Here is a 26,587-nt window from a genome sequence, read left to right as displayed (position 1 = left end):
AGTTTGTGGGCAACAAATTCCCTCAACTTTTGCTTGTCTGGGAATTGTTTAATCCCTCCTTCATATTTAAATGATAATCGTGCTGGATACAGTATTCTTGGTTCAAGGCCCTTCTGTTTCATCGCATTAAATATATCATGCCATTCTCTTCTGGCCTGTAAGGTTTCTTTTGAGAAGTCTGATGATAGTCTGATGGGTTTTCCTTTATAGGTGACCTTTTTCTTCTCTCTAGCTGTCTTTAAAACTCTGTCCTTGTCCTTGATCTTTGCCATTTTAATTATTATGTGTCTTGGTGTTGTCCTCCTTGGGTCCTTTCTGTTGGGAGTTCTTTTTACTTCCATGGTCTGATCGATTATTTCCTCCCCCAGTTTGGGTGAGTTTTCAGCAATTATTTCTTCAAAGATACTTTTTATCCCTTTTTCTCTCTCTTCTTCTTCTGGTACCCCTATAATGCAGATATTGTTCTTTTTGGATTTGTCACACAATTCTCTTAATATTGTTTCATTCCTGAAGATCCTTTTATCTCTCTGTGTCAGCTTCTATGCATTCCTGTTCTCTGGTTTCTATTCCATTAGTGGCCTCTTGCATCTTATCTATTCTGCTTATAAATCCTTCCAGAGTTTGTTTCACTTCTGTAATCTCCCTCCAGACGTCATCCCTTAGCTCTTGTATATTTGTCTGCATTTCCATCAGCATGTTTATAATTTTTATTTTGAATTCTTTTTCACGAAGACTGGTTAGGTCTGTCTCCTTCTCAGTTGTTGTCTCTGTGATCTTTGCCTGCCTCAAATTCTGCCTTTTCATGGCAATAGTTTGCGGAGCAGGCATGAGTGACAGCTGGGAAAACATCCCTTCTTGTTGGTTTGTGACCCTCCTCTCCTGAGAGAACAGCGACCTCTAGTGGGTTGTGCTGGGCAGCTGCCCACAGACGGGACTTCTGATTCTTGCCCGGCACTATGGAGTTTATCTCCGTGGTTGCTGTGGGTGTGGCCTGCCTCTGGCGGCTGCTCCGATACAGCAGAGCCGTGTTGGAGGTGGAAAGGCTGGGAGGCTATTTATCTCTGTGAGAGTCCTCTGAGCTGCCCTGCTATGCAGGGGTTTAGGGTGCCCGGAGTTCCCTGCTGCTTGGCTAACTGTCCCAGGACGCTTCCGTCCAGCTGTGGCGTCCCTGTTCCTTTAAGATTTTCAAAAAGCACTTGCTTTTCTTTGTTCCCAGGGCGCTGGCTGCGGGAACCTGCTCACAGGTCTTACTGTCCTGTTTCCCTAGTTTTCAGCACCCCACACATGCACTGTGTCTGCGGTCCGGTGCGGATGGCTAGGGCTGGGTGTTTAGCAGTCCTGGGCTCCCTCTCCCTCCCCGCTCCGACTCCTCTCCTCCCGCCAGGAGCTGGGGTGAGGGGCACTCGGGTCCTGCCAGGCCGCGGCTTGTATCTTACTCCCTTCATGAGGCGCTGGGTTCTCGCAGGTGTGGATGTAGTCTGGCTGTTGTCCTGTGTCTTTTGGTCTCTCTTTTAGGGAGAGTTGTATTTGTTGTATTTTCAAAAATATATGTGGTTTTGGGAGGAGATTTCTGCTGCTCTACTCACACCGCCATCTTGGCTCTGCCCCCAGGTGCGAGTCATTTTAAGGCAGAAACTTGGAGCAGGCAAGGTGCGAGGTGAACACATGTAACTACCCAGTGATGATTTGCAAAAAAACAGTTACCTTTCTAACTGCTGAGCTTTCTAGTTTGAAAGTTGTCAGAGGACTTGATTTCTTTTTCAGTCTAGTAACTGTGGTCTTATCAGAAGAGGTCACCTGCAGACTCAGAGTGTCGTTGTGGGAAGTAGGGAGTCAGCGTCCACCCCTAGACCAGCAGTCGCTGCAGAACTTGACTGAAATCATGGTGAAAGTGTCCCTGGATGCCTGTGCTTGCATCCCAGTGATGTGAGATGTCCAAGTGCATGTCCCCTGTCTCTGCAGGGGAAGTTATAAAGCCCTTATTAGGACATTTCTGCTCCTTCTGGGAGCAGAAAGCAGGGTTTAATGTTTCGAGCAAAGACTGAATTTTAGGCCATGTGTCAGAGAAAACTTACTGACAACCATAATAGAGCCTTTAAGAGACTTCTTTTCTTGAGATGAAGAGAAAGTAAGCTAGCTTCAGCCTGTTTGAGCTGGGAAAATGAGTGCAAATAAGAAGAGTTCTGGGAATGCCCTTAGGACAGTGATTATTTACTTATTTCAAAGAACTCACAAACCATTATACGCTCTCTTCCTCTATCCGTTCATCCCTTCATTCTTCCATGCAACACATGATTCTGGCTCAGGCACTGTGTGTGTGTGTGTGTGTGTGTTTATGTACGAATATAAAGTGTTTAAAACAAAGCTTCACCAGTAACTCAGTTTGGGGGCTGTACGTGTGTATCTGTTCATATTGCAGGAGAGACTTCTCTTACATAGGGAAAAACACAAAAATAAAACTGTTACAGTATTTATATAAAAAAGAAATGTGTGTTGGTAGGAGAGTGATTTTCCTGGTGTAACTGGGAAATCATTTAATGGAGGCAGTGACTTTTCAGTTATGTTTTACAAGAAGAGTGAAAGAAAATTAGATGAAGCTGGAGAAGGGCATTTCAATCTGAAGAAAGTACAGAGGGCTTCAGAAATGAATGGGACATTTTCAGGGAATGCTGTATCTTTCCTTAGCAGGAGAGGGTCCTGGCAGCCTAGGATTTTAGGTACTAAATAGAGTCCCAAAGTAGTGAGTGTTTTAACATCTTTATCTTCATGTATGGATTTAATGGTTTAGATAAGTGTCTCAAGGCAAACAGGACCAGTTTTAGGGCATGTGACTATTTTCCATGTAGAAATGGAACAAATGAAAGTTCTGAAAATGCTATGCAAAAAAATTATACCTGATCCCAAGTTTAATTAATCTTGCTGTATAAATGTCTTAGAGATAGAGTATGATTGCCCATATTATTTATGTAACAGGATAATTATTTTCTCTCTAATATGCTCACTGCAAGATTACACTAAATAGTATGTTCCTCCAAGGCATTTTAAATAGACTTTTATTTTACTTACACTTACAGTTTCAGGCACACATGATAGTGCAAGGTGGTCTGCATTTTCCCCTTACACTGGTTCAATAATACAGAAAATGATCACTCTGTGCTGTGCTGACCCCAACATTGGTTGGGTTACATGATTGGGTCATAGTTCATAGGGCAGTACTAAATGTTTCTGCAAATTTCCAATGAAAAAATCAATTAGATCTGTCTGCTATATGAATTGCTGTTCAAGTCACCCAGCTAAAGCAGCCTGCCTGGCATCTGCCTGATAAGACTTTAAAGTTTAATATGCTATTGCTGAGATTCTTCCAGAAGGACACGTAAGCCATGTGTAAGTTATCTGCAAGTATGAGCTAATAACACACAGTATTCTTGCCAGAGTTGAACCTGGTCTTCATTAAATAATGTTTTCATTATCATTTTTATTTGACATGGACATTTTACAGTCAGGCAATATAAAAAAATACACTAGATATTAATAGTAGGGGAACTCTGCTGAGGAGCTCTAAGGCATGCGTGAAGTCAGTAATGTTGATGTTCCTTTTCATGTTTTTCCATTTTTAGGTCTGTGATGGGGTCAAACAAGGAGCCAGATATTGTACATCTCGAGGCCAGAACTGTGGATGGCCGTAAGTAAATCAACTTTCCCATGGTGTTCGTAATGATCCTAGTTTTATCTATCTGCCATGAACTAAGTCTGTGTTTAGGGAAATCACAGCGGCAATAATCCAGATCATTTGGACATGAGGACTTTTCCTGCCTTTAGCAATCCATTATTGTCTCAGTGATTTTCAACATCTCTCATCCAATCAGGGTGATTTTCTTTCCAGGTAATGAGAAAATTCCTTAAATTTGTAAAGTGTTTTATTGTTATTATTGTGTTATTGTTGCCATTTCATTTTGATTTGTTTTCTAGTTTCCTTATTTTATCAGACATCACTCAGGCAATGCCTCGTTTTGTTTGGAGATTCAAAAAGCACTTGGGAAGAACAGGCACAGTAGAATCATTGTGTGTGTCCTTCATCCTAAGTAGCAGGAGAAGACTGCTGAGTCAGTTGTTTGCCCATTGGTAGTCCTTAACCTCATTAGGTTGTCTTTGCTGTACACTTCACATGGAAATTGTGGCTGGAGGTACATGATAAAGAGATCTAGAATCCAAGCCCATGTCTTGGTGACTCAAGTTCACTCCCTAATTATGTGACCTTGGAAAAGCTAGTTAAACTTTCTATGCCTCAGTTTCTTCATCTGTAAATTAAGTAAGTTAATAATACTAATTCTTGTAGTAGCTGACATTTACTGCACTGTGTAAACATTTTATATACTTTATCAGAATTATTTTTATTAACAATGTATATGTTTATTAACAATATTTTTATTAACAATGTATAAAATCACAATCCTCACAATGATCTGTAGGTTGTTATTTCCATTTTACAGATGATTTTACAGGAAACCAAGGCATAGAAAGTTTAAGTAATTTATTTAAGGAACAACTATATAAGTGTCCTTCCTCTTCTTTGGTTCCAGGGGTCTCCAGCAGGGCTAAGCAGCAGAGGGGCCACCGCTAAGCCTATGACAGGATGCTATAGGTGAAAGCAATAAAGGACAAAGAGAAAAGGGGGAAATGTACACAAGAATAAGGATGAGGATGAAGAAACTGGTCTCAAGTGTGGAGGAGGGAGAAGGAATGGGCACAGGTACACTGAGCAAGGAGGCTGTTGTTGGCTGCCTGGCACTGATCCAGACGATGAGGATCTAATTGTTGAGCTAGTCCCTGTTTGGAAAATAGCCCTCACAATTTGAAAACTTCATCATCGATGTCTCCTGTGCCTGTCTACTCACCATCAGCTCATCTGAATGCAAAAGGAGAAGATGCCTGTACTCTACTAGCTTACAGCTACGAGCAGCAGATTATCTCTCAATCCAAACTGTCCAGAAACCTCACCATCACTATGCACACACCTTGAGAAGTTTTATCTCCCAAGATTTTGCTTCTCCTTTTGGGGAATGAATATATTCTTTGGAATAATAGGGGTGGGGGGATGAAGATCAGGGTCCAAGTTGACCATCACCTTCCTCTTTTATAAAATAGGCAGGGCACCGTACGTAATATGCACAACACTGTGCCTGACACATAATGAATGCAAAGGTTTAACGCACCTTTCCCACCTCTTCAGTGGGCTCTCTCTGGTGGTGAGTCTTCCTTTTGTTGCCCTGGAGCTGATGATGTTATCTTAGATTCAGAGGTCCAGCTCTTACTACATAAAAGCCAGAACAGTTTTTTCCTAAAGCAGAAGTAATCTTGTCATCTATTGAAAGCTTTGATTTACTTCCTGTTGCTCTTTTAAAGAGCAAAGTGCTCACCTTGACCTGCAGCTCCAGCATTATCTAGTGCCTGCCCATTTCCTCAGCCTCATCCCTTGCTCCTTGCCTGCAGACCTGTGCACTTGCTTTCAGTCCTTGGCACATACTGGACCCTGTGTCTCACCACAAGGCTCTGATACCTGCTGTTTCCTCGCCTGGAATTCCCTCCTTTCTTCCCCTTTCCCTGACCAACTCAGTGTAATGAATCACTGTGGACAGTTCACATTCTCAGGTTAGGCATCCATTTCTTTTTTTTTTTTTTTTTTTGACTTTTTATTTTGATATAAAACTTACGTAAAAGTTGCAAAAATAGTACAGAGTGTTCCCCCATACCCTTCACCCAGCTTCCCCAAAAGATAATATCCAGTACAACCACAGAGCAGTATCACAACCAGAGAAGGCATTCATTTCTTAGGGAAGTCTTTCTTGAACTCTTAATCTAAATGAGTTTCTTATTTTTTCTGCTTTCATCCAACGCTGTTTTTCTTTATGTGTTCATCTCAGTTTGAAATTACTCATTCCATTTACATGACTATTTGATCACAGCGTCTCCTCCTCACGAGTCTGTGTAAGTTCTATGAGTGCAGGAGCTATGTATACCTTTGTTCAGTATTGTATCTCCAGTACATGCCACAGTGTTGGGTGTAGATCAAGCATAATGAATATTTACTGAGTGAATTAATGCATAGTTAACTAATTGTCAGAGCTGCTAGCTCACTCCCCACATTATGTGAAAGTTTTGGCGTGTTGTATTGCACACATTAACTGCATACAACCCAGGGATCCTGTGAACATAAGGATTCTGGTTCGGTAGGGGCCCAAGAGTCTGCATTCCTAACAAGCTCCCCAGCGTAGCCCATGCTGCAGATCTGGGGAACATGTTTAGAGTAACAGAGTTCCATTACAAGAAACCAGTGAGCGGGCTTCAGGGTATGTCTCCCATGACTGCAGCTCTTTTGCAGAGAGCTCTAGATGGAATTGATAACATCCCAGATTGCTTTTATTTTCAAGCTTTGGGGGATAATGCTGCTCTCTGGCTCACGGCTTCTCATGCACATCACCCCAGACCCTGAAAATAAGGCCATCACTTTCCTTGATCTGCACGTTGGCTTTAATCCAACATTATTCCTGTGCTCCTTGCAGGCATGGAGGTTGGTAATACCAAACTGTCATCTCAGGCTCAGCTCTCACAAGGCATGAAATACATCAGTTCTAATTTTATTTATTTTATTTTACTTTTTTTTTTGCGAAGGCAGCATCTTCAGAAACTATTCAACAGTGAAAATTCAGTAAAGAGATTTAATTTGAAAAGTTATCCCTGTCAAAACAAAAAAGAAGGAAAAATCACCAATTGAAATAAAGGACCTAAGCCTAACTCCTGATCTGACTGGGTATTAAAAAAAAAAGATCTTCTCTGTAGCATATCCTTTCTCCCTCCCTCCATCTTTCTCCCTCTCTTCTTCCCTTTCCCATCCCTCTTTCTTACCTTCTCCCCCAGCCCCCTCTATCTTTTTCTCCAAGGCAGTCAGCAACCATGGTTTCGGGTCAAAGAAACAGGAGGAGGCGAGAGGGGAAGAGCGATCACAAAGAGAGCAGAGTTAGCAAGGTCTTAGCAAATGTAGACTGGAGTGTATTTATCAAAACCGGGCTTTGACTGGTTAGTTGCTCCAAGAATTCCAATATCTAGATCTTACCTCTCTTCCTGTTCCCTCTTCCCATTCCTCTTGTTTCTCCATCTCTTCATTATTATTTAGTACAAGATTTAAGTGTACAGAAGTCCATCGTTTATATTCTAGGTCACATATCTTATATATGCCGAAGTAATATAATGTACATATGCTTTTTACTTTGAACAAGCTTTTTTTTTTCAGATTATAATGGGTTTAAGAATTTTGTAGCTAAGACACTGAAACATTTGACACAGGAAAAAAATCCCACACTAGCTCATTTGGCTCAGCCCCATGGGGTGACTTACAGATGCTTATTTGGGCTTATTATTCCAAGTTTAGTTTTAGTTTTATTTCATATCTCCCTAGATTACATTTTATAATTAATTTCTGTTTCCCTTGAACTGTCCATATTTGATGGTTGGTGAGCTCTGGGAGGTTTTTGCTCTGTGAGGGCCTATGGCTGGCATAGACATTTCTTGTCAACTGTGCTCTGAAATCTGGATGACTTGTAGTTCACACCATTACAAGGATGTTATCTTTTCCATCATACCTCTCTGCCTTGGGAGGCAAGCCGAAGAGAGCAACCTCAATTACAATCAATCACAGTAAGTATTACTGGAAAATTTTGAACCTATTTATTGGGTCTGGCATTTGTTACTGGCCTCCACATTCAACTGAGGACAAATTGACAGGCCCTCATCTAGGAGACAAAGATTTTGCTCTTTAAATACTGTGTGGGTGAATGTGCACGTGCATATGCAGTTTTCACCCAGCACATTAAAACTGCTACCTGTGCATTCAAACAGCGAAAAGGAAACCTGCATTCTATTGCTTTATTTAATGTAAGTGCATTTGTGTATGTGTATGTGTATGTAGTGTGTGTGATTATAAAGTACTGACCACACTGTTGGGCTGAAAGCTCTGTGAAGAGTCATATGTTACTTCATCTTGGTTCTAAGAACAATAAAAGCTCAGAGCCTGACACATGTTTGTTGACTTAATAAATATGTGTGCGTGTGTGTGTGTATGTGTCATTCTCTAAGCATATCATCTTAAAGAAGGGCCTTTTACCACAGGGTCTCTGGAGTCCTGTGGGGTAATGGATGAATGTAAAACCCTCATTAACTCCCTGAAATTGTGTGCCACATATTTATATATATATGCAATTTTAGAAGAAGAACATAACTTTAATCATAATTCTTCATGTTGCAGTTATACAAGGATGTATAGTCCTACATTTGTGCTCATCTGTAAACATCATTTTCTAAGCACCAAGTTTGACCTTCATTGCTTCTCCCTTTTGCTCCTGAAATGAAAGAACTAGCCAGTGGCCTGAATATTTCCATTCTGGAGGTGATCCATGCTGGTGTGGACAGGCGAAAGGGGCAATTACTAGTCTCAGTGTCTATTTGCATGAGTAAGTAACCTTGTAACAACTTGCCCAAGGACTAATCTCTTACACTGGGGAAACCACCTTGGCCCTCTAACCAGCTCTGAAAATGACTATCCAAAAACTCCTCCTGACATGAACTCATCAAACTAGAATTTTATAAGAGGAAATAAAAATCAAAGGAAACATGGCTTTATATAACCCTTATCCCACTAATTCTGGTCTCAGATGAGAACTGGACATCTCATTTCTACTTCCCATTTTCCAGGCCTCCAGTTGAATTTCCATACTGAACAGCATGCAGATCAGTGTCTTGATAGGGCCTGCACTTCTGCAGTGCTTGGGGAGGTGATGGAGACCACTTCTCATCAGTCCTCAATGTATTAGTTATGGGGAGCTTGGAGATGTTACTGTAAGAATAGATTACTTTTATAACAACAAATGTTGCAATGATGACAATAAAAAGGATGAGCAGTACTCAGGTACTTCAGGTGAAAATCCATTTCCTGACCTTCACCCCCAACCCCTCTTAAGAGGTAGTATTTTTTAAAATATATTTTTCCAGATATTGCTTGGGCCTATACAGATAAACATGTATGCTTATACACGTACAAACGTACTCACAAATGTCCGTGTTGTAGAACCATGATACCAGATTCAGTGGTGGTGACTACAATAGCAACTTAACATTTTTTCCAAATCAGCACATAAATTTAGCCACTTAATGACCAGTCCCTACATAGAACCCCACTATAGTCAACTGTAATTTAACTATAACCATATTTATCAACTATAATTAACCACCTTCTCATTAATAGGTATATAGTTGTTTGGCTTTTTCAAGCAGTGCTGATATATACACGTATACACATATAACTCATTTGGTATAGTAAGCATTCAGACTTTGCAGGTAGCAAGCACTGCCAAGAGAGCGATTACTAAAGGTAAATCCTGAGTCCAAGAGTATATACATTTAAGATTTTCACAGACATTGTCACATTGCCCTCTGGAAATCAGTGCATACTCTGTCGATGTGAGAATGCCTGTGTTTGCAAGCCCTCAGTAGTCTAGGATAGTATGAAATATTTTTTTAAACATAACATATCTGATGAGAAAAAAACTTAGCATTTCCATATTGTTTTAATTTGCATTTAAGAGTGAGGTTAATAATTTTTGTCTATTTTTCTTGGCTATTTGTATTTCCCCTTTAGTGAACCTTCAGAAGATATCAAATCTCTGTAATATTCTAGAGAAGATTAACACTTTGGCATTTATATACAAATCTATAAAACATCAAACTTGTCACCCCCATGCCAGCCGAAGACTAACACTAGCACAGCAGTGCCATTATTAGAACCTATACGTCATAGGCTTCATTAACCTCCTTTTTCAATCTATTTATTAATGGCTTCTAGGATGGGGCCTAGAAAGAGGTCAGAACTTTCCATTTCTGGGCAGCTTCAGATTCTGATTGCTTCCCACCATTTCCCAACACACTGAACAAAAATGTATTCTCACCACGCTTCTCTCATCCCCATATCAGCATGGAGGATTAGATAGTACATGAATGGAAACCAGCACTTTGCTTTTCTCTCCAAGAATGTCTTTCTGACCCCATTATTCATGTTGCAAGTCTCCCCTCAACCACTCATGATTCACCTTGGCCTCACTGAATTGGTAGCCTTAAAGATAGCCCAGAAAACCACCCAGAAAAGCATAAAATAAGGTAACACAGACCCCACACAACAGTGAAAAACTGGACAGCGACAGTGCAGTAAGAGGCTCTGTTGGGCAGCTTTCAAATTGAGTTCTTTGTACCCATTATGTACCGCTTCCTCTGTGTCCTGCGTGCCCACCCATCTTTGAGGAGGTCTGTGCCCTTATGTCCATCCTGAGGATGAGAGGACAGGGGTGCACAAGGGTACCTTGCCATCCCCAGGCTTTAACTCTAGGACAAAGTTCCTATTGGGTCCTCAGGGTCCCCAATACACAGCAGCACCAGATCATATGCCATGTATGTGTGGCAGATTCTAATTTCCCATTAGGAAAATGCCTAATGCTTCTGGCTTCTGCTTTAAAAAAATATAAAAGCATTGTGAAGATCCTGGCACATACTCACACATTTCCCTCCTTTGCCTGTATGTCCTCAAGCCCCAGTGATGCGCCTATCATGCATTGTATTCCTGGTATTTGCTGAGCTGCTGCTGCACTGGATACTTCTCGGCTGCACTGCCTACACCAATGCTTGGAAGCAGACCCTCTTGTTATTTTTCTCCTTTTAACTATGAGGAAAACGAGGCTTACAATGATTAACTGTTTTTGTTATTGCTTCTGGGCTAGAATTTGAAGCCAGATCTGGTTCACTCCGGACCCATTGTTCATTCATTTGACAGGTGCTATAGGATATGTGTGTCTGCCAGGTACTCTTCAAGGCATGAATGAGGGATGGTAGGGCATGTTGCGAAGACCCTGCTCTCATAGAGTTTACCTTCTAGTTAGGGGATACAGATGATAAGTGTATAATGCCAGGGGTGATAAGTTCTAGGAAGAAAAAGAACAGTAGGAAGAATAGATGGTGATTGAAGGGGGAGCGGCTGTCAAGGAAGGAATCCACGATATGGTGGCATTTGATATTTGGGCCAAGTCTTTATGGTAGTGTCTGCCTGGTGGAAAAGCATTCCAGACACATGGATCCGCACATGTGAAAGATACAGAGTGTGGGCATGCTTGGCGTGCTTGTATATAGCAGGGAGGCTGGGTGGCTAGAATGTAGAGAGCAGACAAATGACTTGTCTAACTTTGTTCATTACATGTGAAGGCAGGGATTGTGCATTTCAGTCTTTGTTGAATATCTGCCATGTCCTAAGTATGATACTCATTATCGAGGTTGATAAAAATAGAAAATTTTTACATGAAGAAATAGTGTATAGAATATACCCACATCTCTTAGAAGCAGCCCTTTGAACCGACTCTTTGTCCTGAAATTAATCATGTAACATGTGAATATATCTAAATAAATATTTTACACCCCTCCACCAAAAAAGCCCTGAATAAATTCTGTAAATTTTCTGCCCCCATGCCCAAAATTGATTAATTTCTTCCTTCTTTCCTCCCTTCCCTCCCTCTCCCCTTTCCACTTTCTTTCCTGCTTTCCTTCCCTTGATTTGTCCTCTTCGTCTCTCTCTCTGTGTTTACCCACAGCACCCGGTTTCATTGTAAACTCATTTGGGATGTAAACACATTTACTCAAATGTGGTTCTCATGGGTAGGTGTGACCTTTGGGATAACTCTGTGTCCTTTCTCAACTTAAACCACACTTCTAGTGTAGCTGGTGTTCCCCAAACGTGTCTCCCAGTCTCTCTCTTATGCCCATGTTCTTGCCCAGTGCTCCTTCTTTCTGGAATGACGACTCATCCTTGTCACTAGCAGCCTCCCAGGCTTTTCTTGGCTCCTCCATAAAGCCTTCCACGGGTGTCCCACCATCAGCCCCACACAGGTCCCATATGGGAGTTCGAGTGAATAATACAGTAGCCTCCATCCTTTAAAGTACTATAGGCTATGGGGTCATAATTGGTCCACAGTTCTGTGTGATGCAAAGTGAAATAAATGCAGACCCACAGGAGAAGTCCTAGCACAGAGCAGACTGCCTATGGAGAGGTATGCATGTTGGATGTCCTTCACCTGTGAGCCCACAGCACCCGCACCTCTCCCAGAATGCTCTCTTCACACTGCCTCATAACTGGTGGGCAGTTTTTCTGCATTTCTATTAAATTATTATGCCCTTCTGTTCTCTCTCATGCCTCCAATTCCTAACCCTGTGCCTGACAAAAAATTTCTGACCCCAGAACTTCCCCTGTTAGTAATCATGGCTTCCTGAGTGTCTAAAGGCTAACAGTGAAAGATAACACTTAGAAAGTTAAACTGGGCCAGAATCCAGAGATTTCATAGATGAAAGCATTGTCACAAACCTCCTCATGCCAAAAGTGAACATGTGATGTAATTTTATAATTTTCACATAAATTTCTTGTCTTTTACATAGTCCTTCATAGGCCAAGGCTAGAGTCTCACTTTTGCAGATCTCATTTTCTAACTGTTAACATGCCACAGAGGGCTCAAGAACCCTGATAGAAATGGAGTTTATATGAGTATGTTGACACATGTGTGTGTGTGTGCGTGTGTGTGTGTGTGTGTGTTGGCCGGGTACGTTTAATAGGAAGGTTCTAAAAAAATAATAGAATAATAAAGAACAAGACGAAGATTTATATGTAGATATATAGGCTTTAAAAACTGTTCTGCTTTACAGCTGAAAATTAATGGGGGATGGAGTTTTAAAGTGCTCGTGCTTGCATAGTTTATGGTTTTGTTTAAAATTAAACTTTTATAATATAAGGAATATTATAGGATTTGGTGTTAAATAAATATTTGTTGAATGACAGAATCAATGGATATTGTCCTAGAGATCTGTGATATATATTTTTGCCCTATCCTTTACTAGCAAAAAAGCTTGTATAAATCTCATCCTTTAGTCTAGAGTTCTTCACTGTAAAAAGTACCTCTTTGCAGACTTCTTAAACAAAATTTAAAAGAGAAAAAGCCTGTGATCCATTTAGCACAGCACCTGACCCAGAAGAGAGGTGGCCCGGGTTGGTTTGGAGGTTAACGTCGCCGCTGCTTCCAGTAGAGACATGCAGGGAAGGGTGAGGTCGGCCTGAGCCTCAGAAAAAACTCCTCGGAAGGCCCAGGAAGTACTCGGACAGTAGAGCAGGAAGGAGAAGGCGGGTCAAGCCAGGGGAACTCGGTGAAAGGCATGAACCAGGAATGAACGTGCTACTTAGAAACAAGCAGACGCCCTGAAGACGCAGACCTGCCGGCGACGTGGTGGACTCAGGCAGGAGTGGAAAGGAAACGGGTGTCGATGGTGACGTGGTAAAGACCGTCAGACCATCACCTTAAAGTAATAGTCTGATTTGTTAACATCCATTTTTTGCTTCTACAATTTCAGTACACTTCTAAAACTCTTACTTAGAGAAACAGTCTGAAGCCCAGCTTGGTGAAGTGTCACACGGCACGTGGAGACAGAGCTAGGACCCGGAACTTCACTCCTGCAGGAGGAGCGCTTGCAAACAGCGTGGCTGCAGGCTGGCTGGCCCTGTGTGCAGGGTGACGCAGTGACTTACACATCTTCACACACCTAGTTATTTTCCAGTTCTGCCCACTGACCACTACCTTATACTGCCTGCACAGAGTATCTGTTAGCTATTAATTATTCAAGAACATCATTTTTCATTATGTTTTAAAAAATACTTTTAAAAAACCTTTAACCTAAGCCAAACATGGAATATATAAAGAAAGGTGTTGTCTCAGGTGGAAATGTCTGTAGAACTTGACAGCTGGTTCGCTTGAGACACAGTGAATAGCGCTGGCAGTTAAAGAGGGAGGACTTCCATGCAGCTACAGCTCCCATTATGTGCCCACAGTCTAGCCAGGCACCCGGCTGCACACATTCTGTGACTGCGGTCTTCAGTCCTCACAACCACTGGTGAGATGGCTCCCGTTTGTTCCCATCTTAGAGATCAGAGTTTAAAGAGGCCAAGTGATTGCTGGGGTTTACCAAGCTAGCAGGCCTTGAGCCTGCACTTAAGCCTGTTCCCTTGTGCAAGCCTGACCTCTTACAAGCCTCTCCACATCAGAGGTTTTGCAGGGGTGGAGGTTGCCTCATTCCGAGCAGTAGCCGCTGCCGAGAGTGAGGATGCTGATGGGGCAGCACAGGGTCCTGATTTCCTACAGCATGGGAAACATCTGTGCAGGAAAGTAATGAAATTAATTCTAACGTCCAGCCGTTGCATACACTAATTGACATTAATTAATACCAAATTACAAGCTACTTCTTATGGAATCACCGCATACACTCACCAGAACTGAATACGGAAAGTGTTCATCATACTTAATGCTATTACAGCAAGCCCCAAGGGGCGTAAGAGTGATTGGTCCCTTTTTAAGAAGTGCAGCCAATTTCTTCCTGTTTCCCTTACGAGGAGAAAGAGAACGAACCACGAGCACTTTACCAAGGGCAGGCAGCTCAAGACTGATCATTACTCCTTCAGCTTGCAAATTTCACTTTGATCCACTCTAAGCAAGAGATGGTTTCAGGACCTCTTCCTGGTGCTTTTCCTGTGTCACCAGCTGTACCTTTTGGAATTCTCAGCCCAAGGGCAGGCCTATTGCAGTATGTGGCATGGGGAGTGGAGGAATATAGTACAAACAGAGGAGTTAGAGTTCTTTAATTCTTGTGTGATAGATCTCACAAGCCCACCACAGACCACCTGTCCCTGAGAAGTGCTGACCCAGGTTGTCTGCCTCTCTCACCTCTGCCTCTAAACTATTGTTGACATCTCATATACATCTTTTATTCATTTTTTCCGATGCAAGCATGCATATGTAGATGTCTATATATACAACTCACACAAAATCAGGTACATTTGCACATATTTTGGTAACCTACTTTTTAAAAACTTTTATTTTGGAATAATTTTAGATAAACAGAAAAGTTACCCAGACAGTACAGCTTTACCTAGCTTCCCCTAATGTTAACATCTTACACAACCATGGTCTATTTTTTAAAACTGGAAAGTTTGCATTGATGCAATATTATTCATTGGTAACCTATTTTGATAATATAAAATGGCTTTTTTATATAAAATAAAAGCTCTTCTGTAAATCCTCCTACACACCTTAGAGGCAGATTTTAATAGCAAACTGAACCATCTGCAGTTACTTAGTTATTCCCCAATTGTTCATTTTGTTTTCTCTTTTTTTTTTATTATAAACAACATTGTTGAATATTAGAGTGGCTGTATCTTCGCATACATCATTAATTACTTCCTCAGGTAGAATTCCCAGAAATGAACTTGATATCAAAATATATCATTTTTTTAAACATCTTGATCCATATTGCCAAATTACCCCCAAAATATAAATTTACAGGTCTCTTTTTTGTATCTAGGTGTATCCATTGACACTTAGGTCATAGCCAAAATATATTTCACAAAAACTAACCCCAAACTTGCTGGAGTTTTTCACATAACACAGAGGAGTGGAATAAACCAGCTTCAGAGCCAACCAACTTTGAAATCCCACCATGCCATTTCTTTTTTTTTTTTTTGTAGATAATTATTTTTTATTGAAGGGTAGTTGACACACAGTATTACATTAGTTTCAGGTGTACAACACAGTGATTCAACATTTACATACATGATAATTCTAGGTACCATCTATCACCATACCAAGTTGTTATAATATTTTGACTATATTCCTTATGCTATACATTACATCCCAGTTACTTATTTATTTTAGAATTGGAAGTGTGCACTTTTTTTTTTTTTTGTGAGGGCATCTTTCATATTTATTGATCAAATGGTTGTTAACAACAGTAAAATTCTGTATAGGGGAGTCAATGCTCAATGCACAATCATTAATCCACCCCAAGCCTAATTTTCATCAGTCTCCAATCTTCTGAGGCATAACAAACAAGTTCCTACATGGAGAACAAATTCTTACATAGTGAATAAGTTACATGGTGAACAGTACAAGGGCAGTCATCACAGAAACTTTCGGTTTTGCTCATACATTATGAACTATAAACAGTCAGTTCAAATATGAATACTCATTTGATTTTTATACTTGATTTATATGTGGATACCACATTTCTCTCTTTATTATTATTATTTTTAATAAAATGCTGAAGTGGTAGGTAGATACAAGATAAAGGTAGAAAACATAGTTTAGTGTTGTAAGAGAGCAAATGTAGATGATCAGGTGTGTGCCTGTAGACTATGAGTTAATCCAAGCTAGACAAGGGCAATAAAACATCCACGTATGCAGAAGATTTCTCTCAGAACAGGAGGGGGTGAGGTTCTAAGCCTCACCTCTGTTGATCCCCAATTTCTCACCTGATGGCCCCCCTGTGACTGTGCCTGTCTTAGGTTGTTCCTCCCTTGAGGAATCTTACCCATCTATGGCTAACCAGTCATCTTCCGGAGCCATACAGGGAAATGTAAAGTTGGTAAGTGAGAGAGAAGCATTATTGTTTGAAAAGGTTAGCTTTTTACTTCTTTGCATATAAATGCCCTGTGGCTTCTATGCCCAGCATTTGTCTTGAGGTATCTTTACCACTTGGAAGAATTATGATACTCGGTAAATTCGATATGAGGCACGAATTCTATTTAAGGGTTGTAATTAGGAAGGAAGAAGAAAAGCTATAGAAGTAGCAGGCTGAAGAAAACATGGGAAGATTGATTATTTCTTTGACATATCTTCTTGTAGGGTAACTTCAGCATGTATAGGTTTTGAACTACTAATTAAATTGCGCATACACATTAACATAATAGGAGTATAGTTATGTAACCAAAGCATACCTGTAATTACCAGCCATCTCCAGTGAAACCAAGAAAACCAGTTAGGCACCTTAGGCATTTGTGAAAACTTATCTATGATATGGTGGATATTGTCCAACTGAACTTGAACAGTCTGAGAGAAATCAGACAAATTAAAACAACCCATTCCTGGGGACTGTTCACATTCCATATGTTTTTTTAACAGTAAATAGTCTATAGTTGTAAGATTTTGGAGCGCTACAATTTGCACTTCTCCTAATTCTTGGTTGAGTTCCAACAGTATAGATCCAGTCAAATTTGTTGTTTTACTGTATGCACAGGCCAGCTTAGATATCTCCTTCTTCATTCCCATGGCAAGTCCAGGAACCGGTGGGATGAGTGCATCTACACCTGTAGCAGTGCGTGGATCTTTGTTGGGGTTTTTTGATGATCATCTTCTGGCATGAGTCTTCCAGAGAGTGCTGATGTTGGAAGTTCTTTTTCATATCATATCTTAGTTCATTTTCGGGGTAGCCCAATTAGGCTTTGATCCTCTGTATAAACACAAACAGACCCTTTGCCTCCACTTTTATATGCCCTTTATACCCTTGTGTAGAACTCATTGGAGGTCACCACACAGGAACTGCCTTTTTTTTTTTTTTTGGTATCATTAATCTACACTTACATGACGAATATTATGTTTACTAGGCTCTCCCCTATACCAGGTCCCCCCTATAAACCCCTTTACAGTCACTGTCCATCAGCATAGCAAAATGTTGTAGAATCACTACTTGCCTTTTCTGTGTTGTACAGCCCTCCCCTTTCTCCCACCCCCCATGCATGCTAATATTAATATCCCCCTTCTTCTTCTCCCCTCTTATTCCTCCCTACCCACCCATCCTCCCCAGTCCCTTTCCCTTTGGTACCTGTTAGTCCATTCTTGAGTTCTGTGATTCTGCTGCTGTTTTGTTCCTTCAGTTTTTCCTTTGTTCTTATATTCCACAGATGAGTGAAATCATTTGGTATTTCTCTTTCTCCGCTTGGCTTGTTTCACTGAGCATAATACTCTCCAGCTCCATCCATGTTGCGGCAAATAGTAGGATTTGCCCTTTTCTTATGGCTGAGTAGTATTCTATTGTGTATATGTACCACATCTTCTTTATCCATTCATCTTTCGATGGACATTTAGGTTGCTTCCAATTTTTGGCTACTGTAAATAGTGCTGCGATAAACATAGGGGTGCATTGGTCTTTCTCAAACTTGATTGTTGCATTCTTAGGGTAAGTCAATGGTAAGGTCAAATGGTAAGTCTGTTTTGAGCATTTTGATGTACCTCCATACTGCTTTCCACAATGGTTGAACTAATTTACATTCCCACCAGCAGTGTAGGAGGGTTCCCCTTTCTCCACAGCCTCGCCAACATTTGTTGTTGTTTGTCTTTTGGATGGCAGCCATCCTTACTGGTGTGAGGTGATACCTCATTGTAGTTTTAATTTGCATTTCTCTGATAATTAGCGATGTGGAGCATCTTCTCATGTGTCTGTTGGCCATCTGTATTTCTTTTTTGGAGAACTGTCTGTTCAGTTCCTCTGCCCATTTTTTAATTGGGTTATTTGTTTTTTGTTTGTTGAGGTGTGTGAGCTCTTTATATATTCTGGATGTCAAGCCTTTATCGGATGTGTCATTTTCAAATATATTCTCCCATACTGTAAGGTTCCTTTTGTTCTATTGATGGTGTCTTTTGCTGTACAGAAGCTTTTCAGTTTAATATAGTCCCACTTGTTCATTTTTTTCTGTTGTTTTCCTTGCCTGGGGAGATATGTTCAAGAAGAGATCACTCATGTTTATGTCTAAGAGGTTTTTGCCTATGTTTTCTTCCAAGAGTTTAATGGTTTCATAACTTACATTCAGGTCTTTGATCCATTTTGAGTTTACTTTTGTATATGGGGTTAGACAATAGTCCAGTTTGATTCTCCTACATGTAGCTGTCCAGTTTTGCCAGCACCATCTGTTGAAGAGATTCATTTCCCCTTTGTATGTCCATGGCTCCTTTATCAAATATTAATTGACCATATATGTCTGGGTTAATGTCTGGATTCTCTAGTCTGTTCCATTGGTCTGTGGCTCTGTTCTTGTGACAGTACCAAATTGTCTTGATTACTATGGCTTTTGTAGAGCTTGAAGATGGGGAGTGAGATCACCCCTACTTTATTTTTCTTTCTCAGGATTACTTTGGTATTCGGGGTCTTTGGAGTTTCCATATGAATTTTTGAATGATTTGTTCCAGTTCATTGAAGAATGTTGCTGGTAGTTTCATAGGGATTGCATCAAATCTGTATATTGCTTTGGGCAGGATGGCCATTTTGACGATATTAATTCTTCCTAGCCACGAGCATGGGATGAGTTTCCATCTGTTAGTGTCCCCTTTAATTTCTCTTAAGAGTGACTTGCAGTTTTCAGAGTATAAGTCTTTCACTTCTTTGGTTAGGTTTATTCCTAGGTATTTTATTTTTTTTGATGCAATTATGAATGGAGTTGTTTTCCTGATTTCTCTTTCTGTTGGTTCATTGTTAGTGTATAGGAAAGCCACAGATTTCTGTGTGTTGATTTTGTATCCTGCAACTTTGCTGTATTCCGATATCAGTTCTAGTAGTTTTGGGATGGAGTCTTTAGGGTTTCTTATGTACAGTTTCATGTCATCTGAAAATAGTGACAGTTTAACTTCTTCTTTACCAATCTGGATTCCTTGTATTTTTTTGTTTTGTCTGATTGCCGTGGCTAGGACCTCCAGCACTATGTTAAATAACAATGGGGAGAGTGGGCATCCCTGTCTATTCCCGATCTCAGAGGAAATGCTTTCAGCTTCTCGCTGTTCAATATAATGTTGGCTGTGGGTTTATCATAGATGGCCTTTATTATGTTGAGGTACTTGCCCTCTATTCCCATTTTGCTGAGAGTTTTTATCATGAATGGATGTTGAACTTTGTCAAATGCTTTTTCAGCATCTATGGAGATGATCATGTGGTTTTTGTCTTTCTTTTTGTTGATGTGGTGGATGATATTGATGGACTTTCGAATGTTGTACCATCCTTGCATCCCTGGGATGAATCCCACTTGGTCATGGTGTATGATCCTTTTGATGTATTTTTGAATTCGGTTTGCTAAAATATTTTGTTGAGTATTTTTGCATCTACGTTCATCAGGGATATGGGTCTGTAGTTTTCTTTTTTGGTGGGTTCTTTGCCTGGTTTTGGTATTAGGGTGATGTTAGCTTCATAGAATGAGTTTGGGAGTATCCCCTCCTCCTCTATTTTTTGGAAAACTTTAAGGAGAATGGGTATTATATCTTCCCTGTGTGTCTGACAAAATTCTGAGGTAAATCCATCTGGCCCAGGGGTTTTGTTCTTTGGTAGTTTTTTGATTACCGCTTCAATTTTGTTGCTGGTAATTGGTCTGTTTAGATTTTCTGTTTCTTTCTGGGTCAGTCTTGGAAGGTTGTATTTTTCTAGGAAGTTGTCAACTTCTCCTAGGTTTCCCAACTTGTTAGCATATAGGTTTTCATAGTATACTCTAATAATTCTTTGTATTTCTGTGGGGTCCATAGTGATTTTTCCTTTCTCATTTCTGATACTGTTGATTTGTGTTGACTCTCTTTTCCTCTTAATAAGTCTGGCTAGAGGCTCATCTATTTTGTTTATTTTCTCGAAGAACCAGCTCTTGGTTTCATTGATTTTTGCTATTGTTTTATTCTTCTCAATTTTATTTATTTCTTCTCTGATCTTTATTATGTGCCTCCTTCTGCTGACCTGAAGCCTCATTTGTTCTTCTTTTTCCATTTTCAATAATTGTGATATTAGACTATTCATTTGGGATTGTTCTTCCTTCTTTACGTGTGCCTGGATTGCTATATACTTTCCTCTTAAGACTGCTTTTGCTGCATCCCACAGAAGTTGGGCCTTTGTGTTGTTGTTGTCATTTGTTTCCATATATTTGATCTCTATTTTAATTTGTTTGTTGATCCATTGATTATTTAGGAGCATGTTGTTAAGCCTCCATGTGTTTGTGAGCCTTTTTGTTTTCTTTGTAGAATTTATTTCTAGTTTTATACCTTTGTGGTCTGAAAAGTTGGTTGGTAGGATTTCAATCTTTTGGAATTTTCTGAGGCTCTTTTTGTGGCCTAGTATGTGGTGTATTCTGTAGAATGTTCCATGTGCACTTTAGAAGAATGTATATCCTGTTGCTTTTGGATGTAGAGTTCTATAGATGTCTATTAGTTCCATCTACTCTACTGTGTTGTTCAGTGCTTCCATGTCCTTACTTATTTTCTGCCCGGTGGATCTATCCTTTGGGGTGAGTGGTGTGTTGAAGTCTCCTAGAATGAATGCATTGCAGTCTATATCCCCCTTTAGTTCTGTTAGTATTTGTTTCACATATGCTGGTGCTCCTGTGTTGGGTGCATATATATTTAGAATGGTTTTATCCTCTTGTTTGACTGTGCCCTTTATCATTATGTAGTGTCCTTCTTTATCCCTTGTTACTTTCTTTGTTTTGAAGTCTATTTTGTCTGCTATTATTACTGCAACCCCTGCTTTCTTCTCACTGTTGTTTGCTTGAAATATGTTTTTCCATCCCTTGACTTTTAGTCTGTACATGTCTTTGGGTTTGAGGTGAGGTTCTTGTAAGCAGCATATAGATGGGTCTTGCTTTTTTATCCATTCTGTTACTCTGTGTCTTTTGATTGGTGCATTCAACCCATTAACATTTAGGGTGACTATTGAAAGATATGTACTTATTGCCATTGCAGGCTTTAAATTCGTGGTTACCAAAGGTTCAAGGTTAGTCTCTTTAGTATCTTACTGCCTAACTTAGCTCGCTTATTGAGCTGTTATATACACTGTCTGGAGATTCTTTTCTTCTCTCCCTTCTTATTCCTCCTCCTCCATTCTTCATATGTTGGGTGTTTTGTTCTGTGCTCATTCTAGGAGTGCTCCCATCTAGAGCAGTCCCTGTAAGATGTTCTGTAGAGGTGGTTTGTGGGAAGCAAATTTCCTCAGCTTTTGTTTGTCTGGGAATTGTTTAATCCCACCGTCATATTTAAATGATAGTCTTGCTGGATACAGTATCCTTGGTTCAAGGCCCTTCTGTTTCATTGCATTAAATATATCATGCCATTCTCTTCTGGCCTGTAGGGCTTCTGTTGAGAAGTCTGATGTTAGCCTGATGGGTTTTCCTTTATAGGTGACCTTTTTCTCTCTAGCTGCCTTTAAAACTCTTTCCTTGTCCTTGATCTTTGCCATTTTAATTATTATGTGTCTTGGTGTTGTCCTCCTTGGATCCTTTCTGTTGGGGGTTCTGTGTATTTCCGTGTTCTGTTTGATTATTTCCTCCCCCAGTTTGGGGAAGTTTTCAGCAATTATTTCTTCCAAGATACTTTCCATCCCTTTTCCTCTTCTTCTTCTAGTACTCCTTTAATACGGATATTGTTCCTTTTGGATTGGTCACAACATTCTCTTAATATTGTTTCATTCCTGAAGATCCTTTTGTCTCTCCCTATGTCAGCTTCTATGTGTTCCTGTTCTCTGGTTTCAATTCCATCAATGGCCTCTTGCATCCTATCCATTCTGCTCATAATCCCTTCCAGAGTTTGTTTTATTTCTGTAATCTCCTTTCTGGAATCTGTGATCTCCCTCCAGACTTCATCCCATTTCTCTTGCGTATTTCTCTGCATCTCTGTCAGCATGTTTATGATTTTTATTTTGAATTCTTTATCAGGAAGACTGGTTAGGTCTGTCTCCTTCTCTGGTGTTGTCTCTGTGATCTTTGTCTGCCTGTAGTTTTGCCTTTTCATGGTGATAGGAATAGTTTGCAGAGCTGGGATGAATGACGGCTGGAAGAACTTCCCTTCTTGTTGGTTTGTGGCCCTCCTTTCCTGTTGGAACAACGACCTCTAGTGGCTTGTGCTGGGCAGCTGCGCGCAGACAGGGCTTCTGCTTCCTGCCCGGCTGCTATGGAATTTATCTCCGCTGTTGCTGTGGGCGTGGCCTGGCTCCGGCAGCTGCTCCAAAATGGTGGAATCTCGTTGGAGGCGGAGCGCCCGGGAGGCTATTTATCTCCGTAAGGGGCCTCCCTGCTCCCTGAAGCCCCGGGGTTAGGGTGCCCAGAGATCCCTGGATTCCCTACCTCTGGATTAAGTGTCCCACCCTGCCCTTTAAGACTTCCAAAAAGCACCCGCCAAGACAAAACAACGGCCACAAGAAAAAAAAAATTTTTTTTAATTAAAAAAATAAAAATAAAAAATGGCCGCTCATTTTTCTTTATTCTCCAGTGCCAGCCTCAGGCATCTGCTCACCGGTCTTGCTGCCCTGTTTCCCTAGTATTGGGGTCCCTATCCCTTTAAGACTTCCAAAAAGCGCTCGCCAAAACAAACAGCAAAAAAAAAAAGAAAAATTGGCCGCTCACTTTTCTTTTTTTCTCCGGCTCCAGCCTCCAATACCCGCTCGCCGGTCTTGCTGCCCTGTTTCCTTAGTATTGGGTTCCCTGTCCTTTTAAGACTTCCAAAAAGCCCTCGCCAAAACAAAACAGCTAAAGAAAAAAAGAAAAAGAAATGGCCGCTCGCTTTTCTTATGTCGTCCTGTGCCAGGCCTCCATTACCCTCTCACCATTCTTGCTGCTCTGTTTCCCTAGTATCCAGGGCCCCACGCACGCACTGTGTCTGCGCTTTGGTCTGGATGGCGGGAGCTGGGTGTTCAGCAGTCCTGGGCTCCGTCTCCTTCCTGCTCTGCCTACTCTTCTCCCGCCGGGAGCTGGGGGGAGGGGCGCTCGGGTCCCGCTGGGCCGGGGCTTGTATCTTACCCCCTTTGCGAGGCATTGGGTTCTCCCAGGTGTGGATGTGGTCTGAATGTTGTCCTGTGTCCTCTGGTCTTTATTCTAGGAAGAGTTGTCTTTGTTATATTTTCATAGATATATGTGGTTTTGGGAGGAGATTTCCACTGCTCTACTCACGCCGCCATCTTGGCTCCACCCACCATGCCATTTCTATAAGTCACTTTCCTTGAGCTTCATTCTCTTTATCTGAAAAATCAATTGGTATGTTTTATAATATTGTGAAGATTAAATGTACTAAATAAATGTGAGCATGCTTTAGAATACCTGGCACATAGATGCTTACACACACACAAAAAAAATGTTAGTTTCTCACTTATTTTCTCCCCATATCCCTCAGATTCATAATTTCTGTACAGGTATGTTATAAATATGAAGAGTGTATTTTTATATTTTCTAACTTAGGCTTATTCAAGGACCTTTGAAGAGGAGGTTGAGGTCTTGAGAAGGAAACTCTTATAGCCCGTTACAAATAAAATAAGCACCACATATTTACCAAGAAGTCCTCATTAGGTGGCAATCCTCGAAATTCTAATTGGAAGTTATATTCTTAATTGTATTTCCAGACATAATCAGGAACCTGTGATTCAATTTGGCTAATCATTGTTTTTATGCATTGTCTCACTTAACAAAAAGCACCGAGAAAGGGGTAGCTCTGGGCTCAGTAACTCAATGATGTCATCAGGGACAGGTCCTTTCCATCTCTTTTTATACTCATTATGTAAACTGGCTCCTTTGAGGAACGTGGAGGTGAGAGCAGTCCAAGGCATTACACTGAGACCAGTAGTATTGTACTGAGATAGAAGAGGGTCTGCTCTGTATCTCCTCATACCTCTCTGCGGCCCCTTGAAAGATCTCTTTTGCATCTCACTTACTAGACCCAGGTTTAAATGCCCTTTCCTAAAACAACCAGTGGCCAGAGGAGTAGATAGACCTTGAATGAGCACAGACCCAAGACGATTAATCATTGTGTATGGGAACTTCTGAGTCACATGAAGAATGACCAACAGATCCAGTAATGGCTTTTCCAGCAAAGAGGCAGGGAAGAATGACTATTAGACAGGTTACCAATAGGGTCTGTTGCAGAAATATAGCTGAAGTCCTTGAATTCAGTTTAACCAGTCTTTTTAAGGACCTACTATGTACCCAAAATTGATCTAGTCATTGTGAAAGGTGTCAAAAGAGAAAACAGGAGTATTGCCATTACTGAAAACAACTGACGTTTGTACCCATTTGAGTTTCAAACATTTAGCATCATTTCAGGTAATTCTTAGAGCCAAACCACAAGGTGGTTGACGTTGGCATCCCCACTCAGTGGATGAGGGTAGCAAAGCTGAGGAAGAAGAACTAATTTCCTTTGAACTCTGCTCTACTCAGTGGCCACCCCAGAACTCAAGCCCGGGTCTCACAGTTGAGGATCTCCATTGTTTCTATGACCCCAAGCTATCTTTTGAACAACAGAAGTCAACTAAAAGTTTTAAATGGGTCTGTTTAAGTCTGAAATTGTGAGGTAAAAGCTTTGTGTGCTATGGGGAGGACTCTTCTGGGAAGGGATGAGTCTCACAAGTTGTATTAAAGGAGAAAAATCTTTAGTTACGTCCTAAAATGGAACTATAAGAATGTTTGAGAAAAGAGGAAGCATGAGTAGAAGGCTCTTGTTTAGTTTATCGTTTGAGGTGGTTTCACAGGGACTGGATGGATTAAAGTACTTGAGAGCTATCCCCATCCCCACAGATGGCAGCACGGTGAAGGAAGATTGCCACTAAAACTCTCCTGTATCTGCCAGCTCCCACCCCGCCCCACTTAGTAGCAACTACGTCTTTGGTCAGATGGGGCAAATACGCATACCTCCCCCTAGTGGTGTTCCTTGTAGATTACAGGTTTACCAGTTGCATAAATAAAGGTGATCCTGCAATTTTCTTAAGAGAAGTCATTGGTGAATCCTTACATCCAACTCAGCGTGCTGTTTCCCACCCCCATTTCATGTAAATAATCATCTCAGGTTTTTTTGTTTATTTGTTTTGTTTTTCATTTATAAGAGTGGATTTTTGCATGCATCTCTGATGCTCTAAAATCAAACTCACCCATTCATTGAGCACTTTAGGCAGCAGGAATGCAAATGAACAGTCTCTTAAGTGCTAGGAAGTTTGGCCAAATTTTTGAACGCAGAGTAGGCCAGATTAGAAGAATCACAGGGAAAGAAGAGATTAGCATGAAGGGAGGTTGTAGTGGTGGGCAGTGAAGGGTTTGAATTTATTCAAATCAATGAGGCAAAAGGACCTTTAAGTAAGGAAGTGATAATCTGATTAATAGAGAGGGCAGAATAGTTGTAGTTGCAAAACAGGCACAGCCTCCCCGAAACAATATACTTACCATGATAGATATCAAATTTATATGAGTTATTATTATTGACATGTTTTTCATCTGCTATAGAGTCATAGGTGGGATTCAGGGTCTTCATTTACTCACCTATAAAATGCAAGCAAAGTTTTTGACTCATGAATCTTCCCTCTGTTCTGTTTTAGTTATAGTTAGTAGTAGAAGAAAAACCTTTATCTTGACATAATAGTCTTATTGTTTTTAACAGGCATCACTTCTAGCATGAGATAAGTGATGATTGCATGTATGTGCATGTTTCTCTATTTGTCAATCAAAGGTCAAAGTGTGGAGGTAGAGGCTATAAAGGAGAAAACATAACTATGAAATCACAAGTATTATTGCCAGTTTTTATAAATATTTTTATTTGGGTGGGGAAAATTTAATGAGAATTTAGTATTCTAGTGGCAAGGGTTGATGGAGGCACTGAGAGATAATGAAGATGGTGTTGATAGCAAGTGAGTAAAATAATAATGAAAA

General features: G+C 40.6%; 1 protein-coding gene across 7 annotated transcripts in view; it reads left to right on the top strand.

The window, feature by feature from the left end:
- Window positions 1-26,587, top strand: part of SORCS1 (sortilin related VPS10 domain containing receptor 1) — a 553,895-nt gene that overhangs the window by 415,412 nt on the left and 111,896 nt on the right. For all 7 annotated transcript variants that reach the window (XM_036906465.2, XM_057506303.1, XM_036906469.2 and 4 more), the window contains exon 6: window positions 3,618-3,682. In XM_036906465.2, the coding sequence (XP_036762360.2) occupies window positions 3,618-3,682 (65 nt within the window). The remainder of the gene's footprint in view (window positions 1-3,617; window positions 3,683-26,587) is intronic.

The sequence above is a fragment of the Manis pentadactyla genome, chromosome 8, assembly GCF_030020395.1.
Source record: "Manis pentadactyla isolate mManPen7 chromosome 8, mManPen7.hap1, whole genome shotgun sequence".
Taxonomy (NCBI): domain Eukaryota; kingdom Metazoa; phylum Chordata; class Mammalia; order Pholidota; family Manidae; genus Manis; species Manis pentadactyla.
The sequence above is the reverse complement of the archived record's forward strand: the minus strand, read 5'-3'. Positions and strand labels throughout refer to the sequence as shown.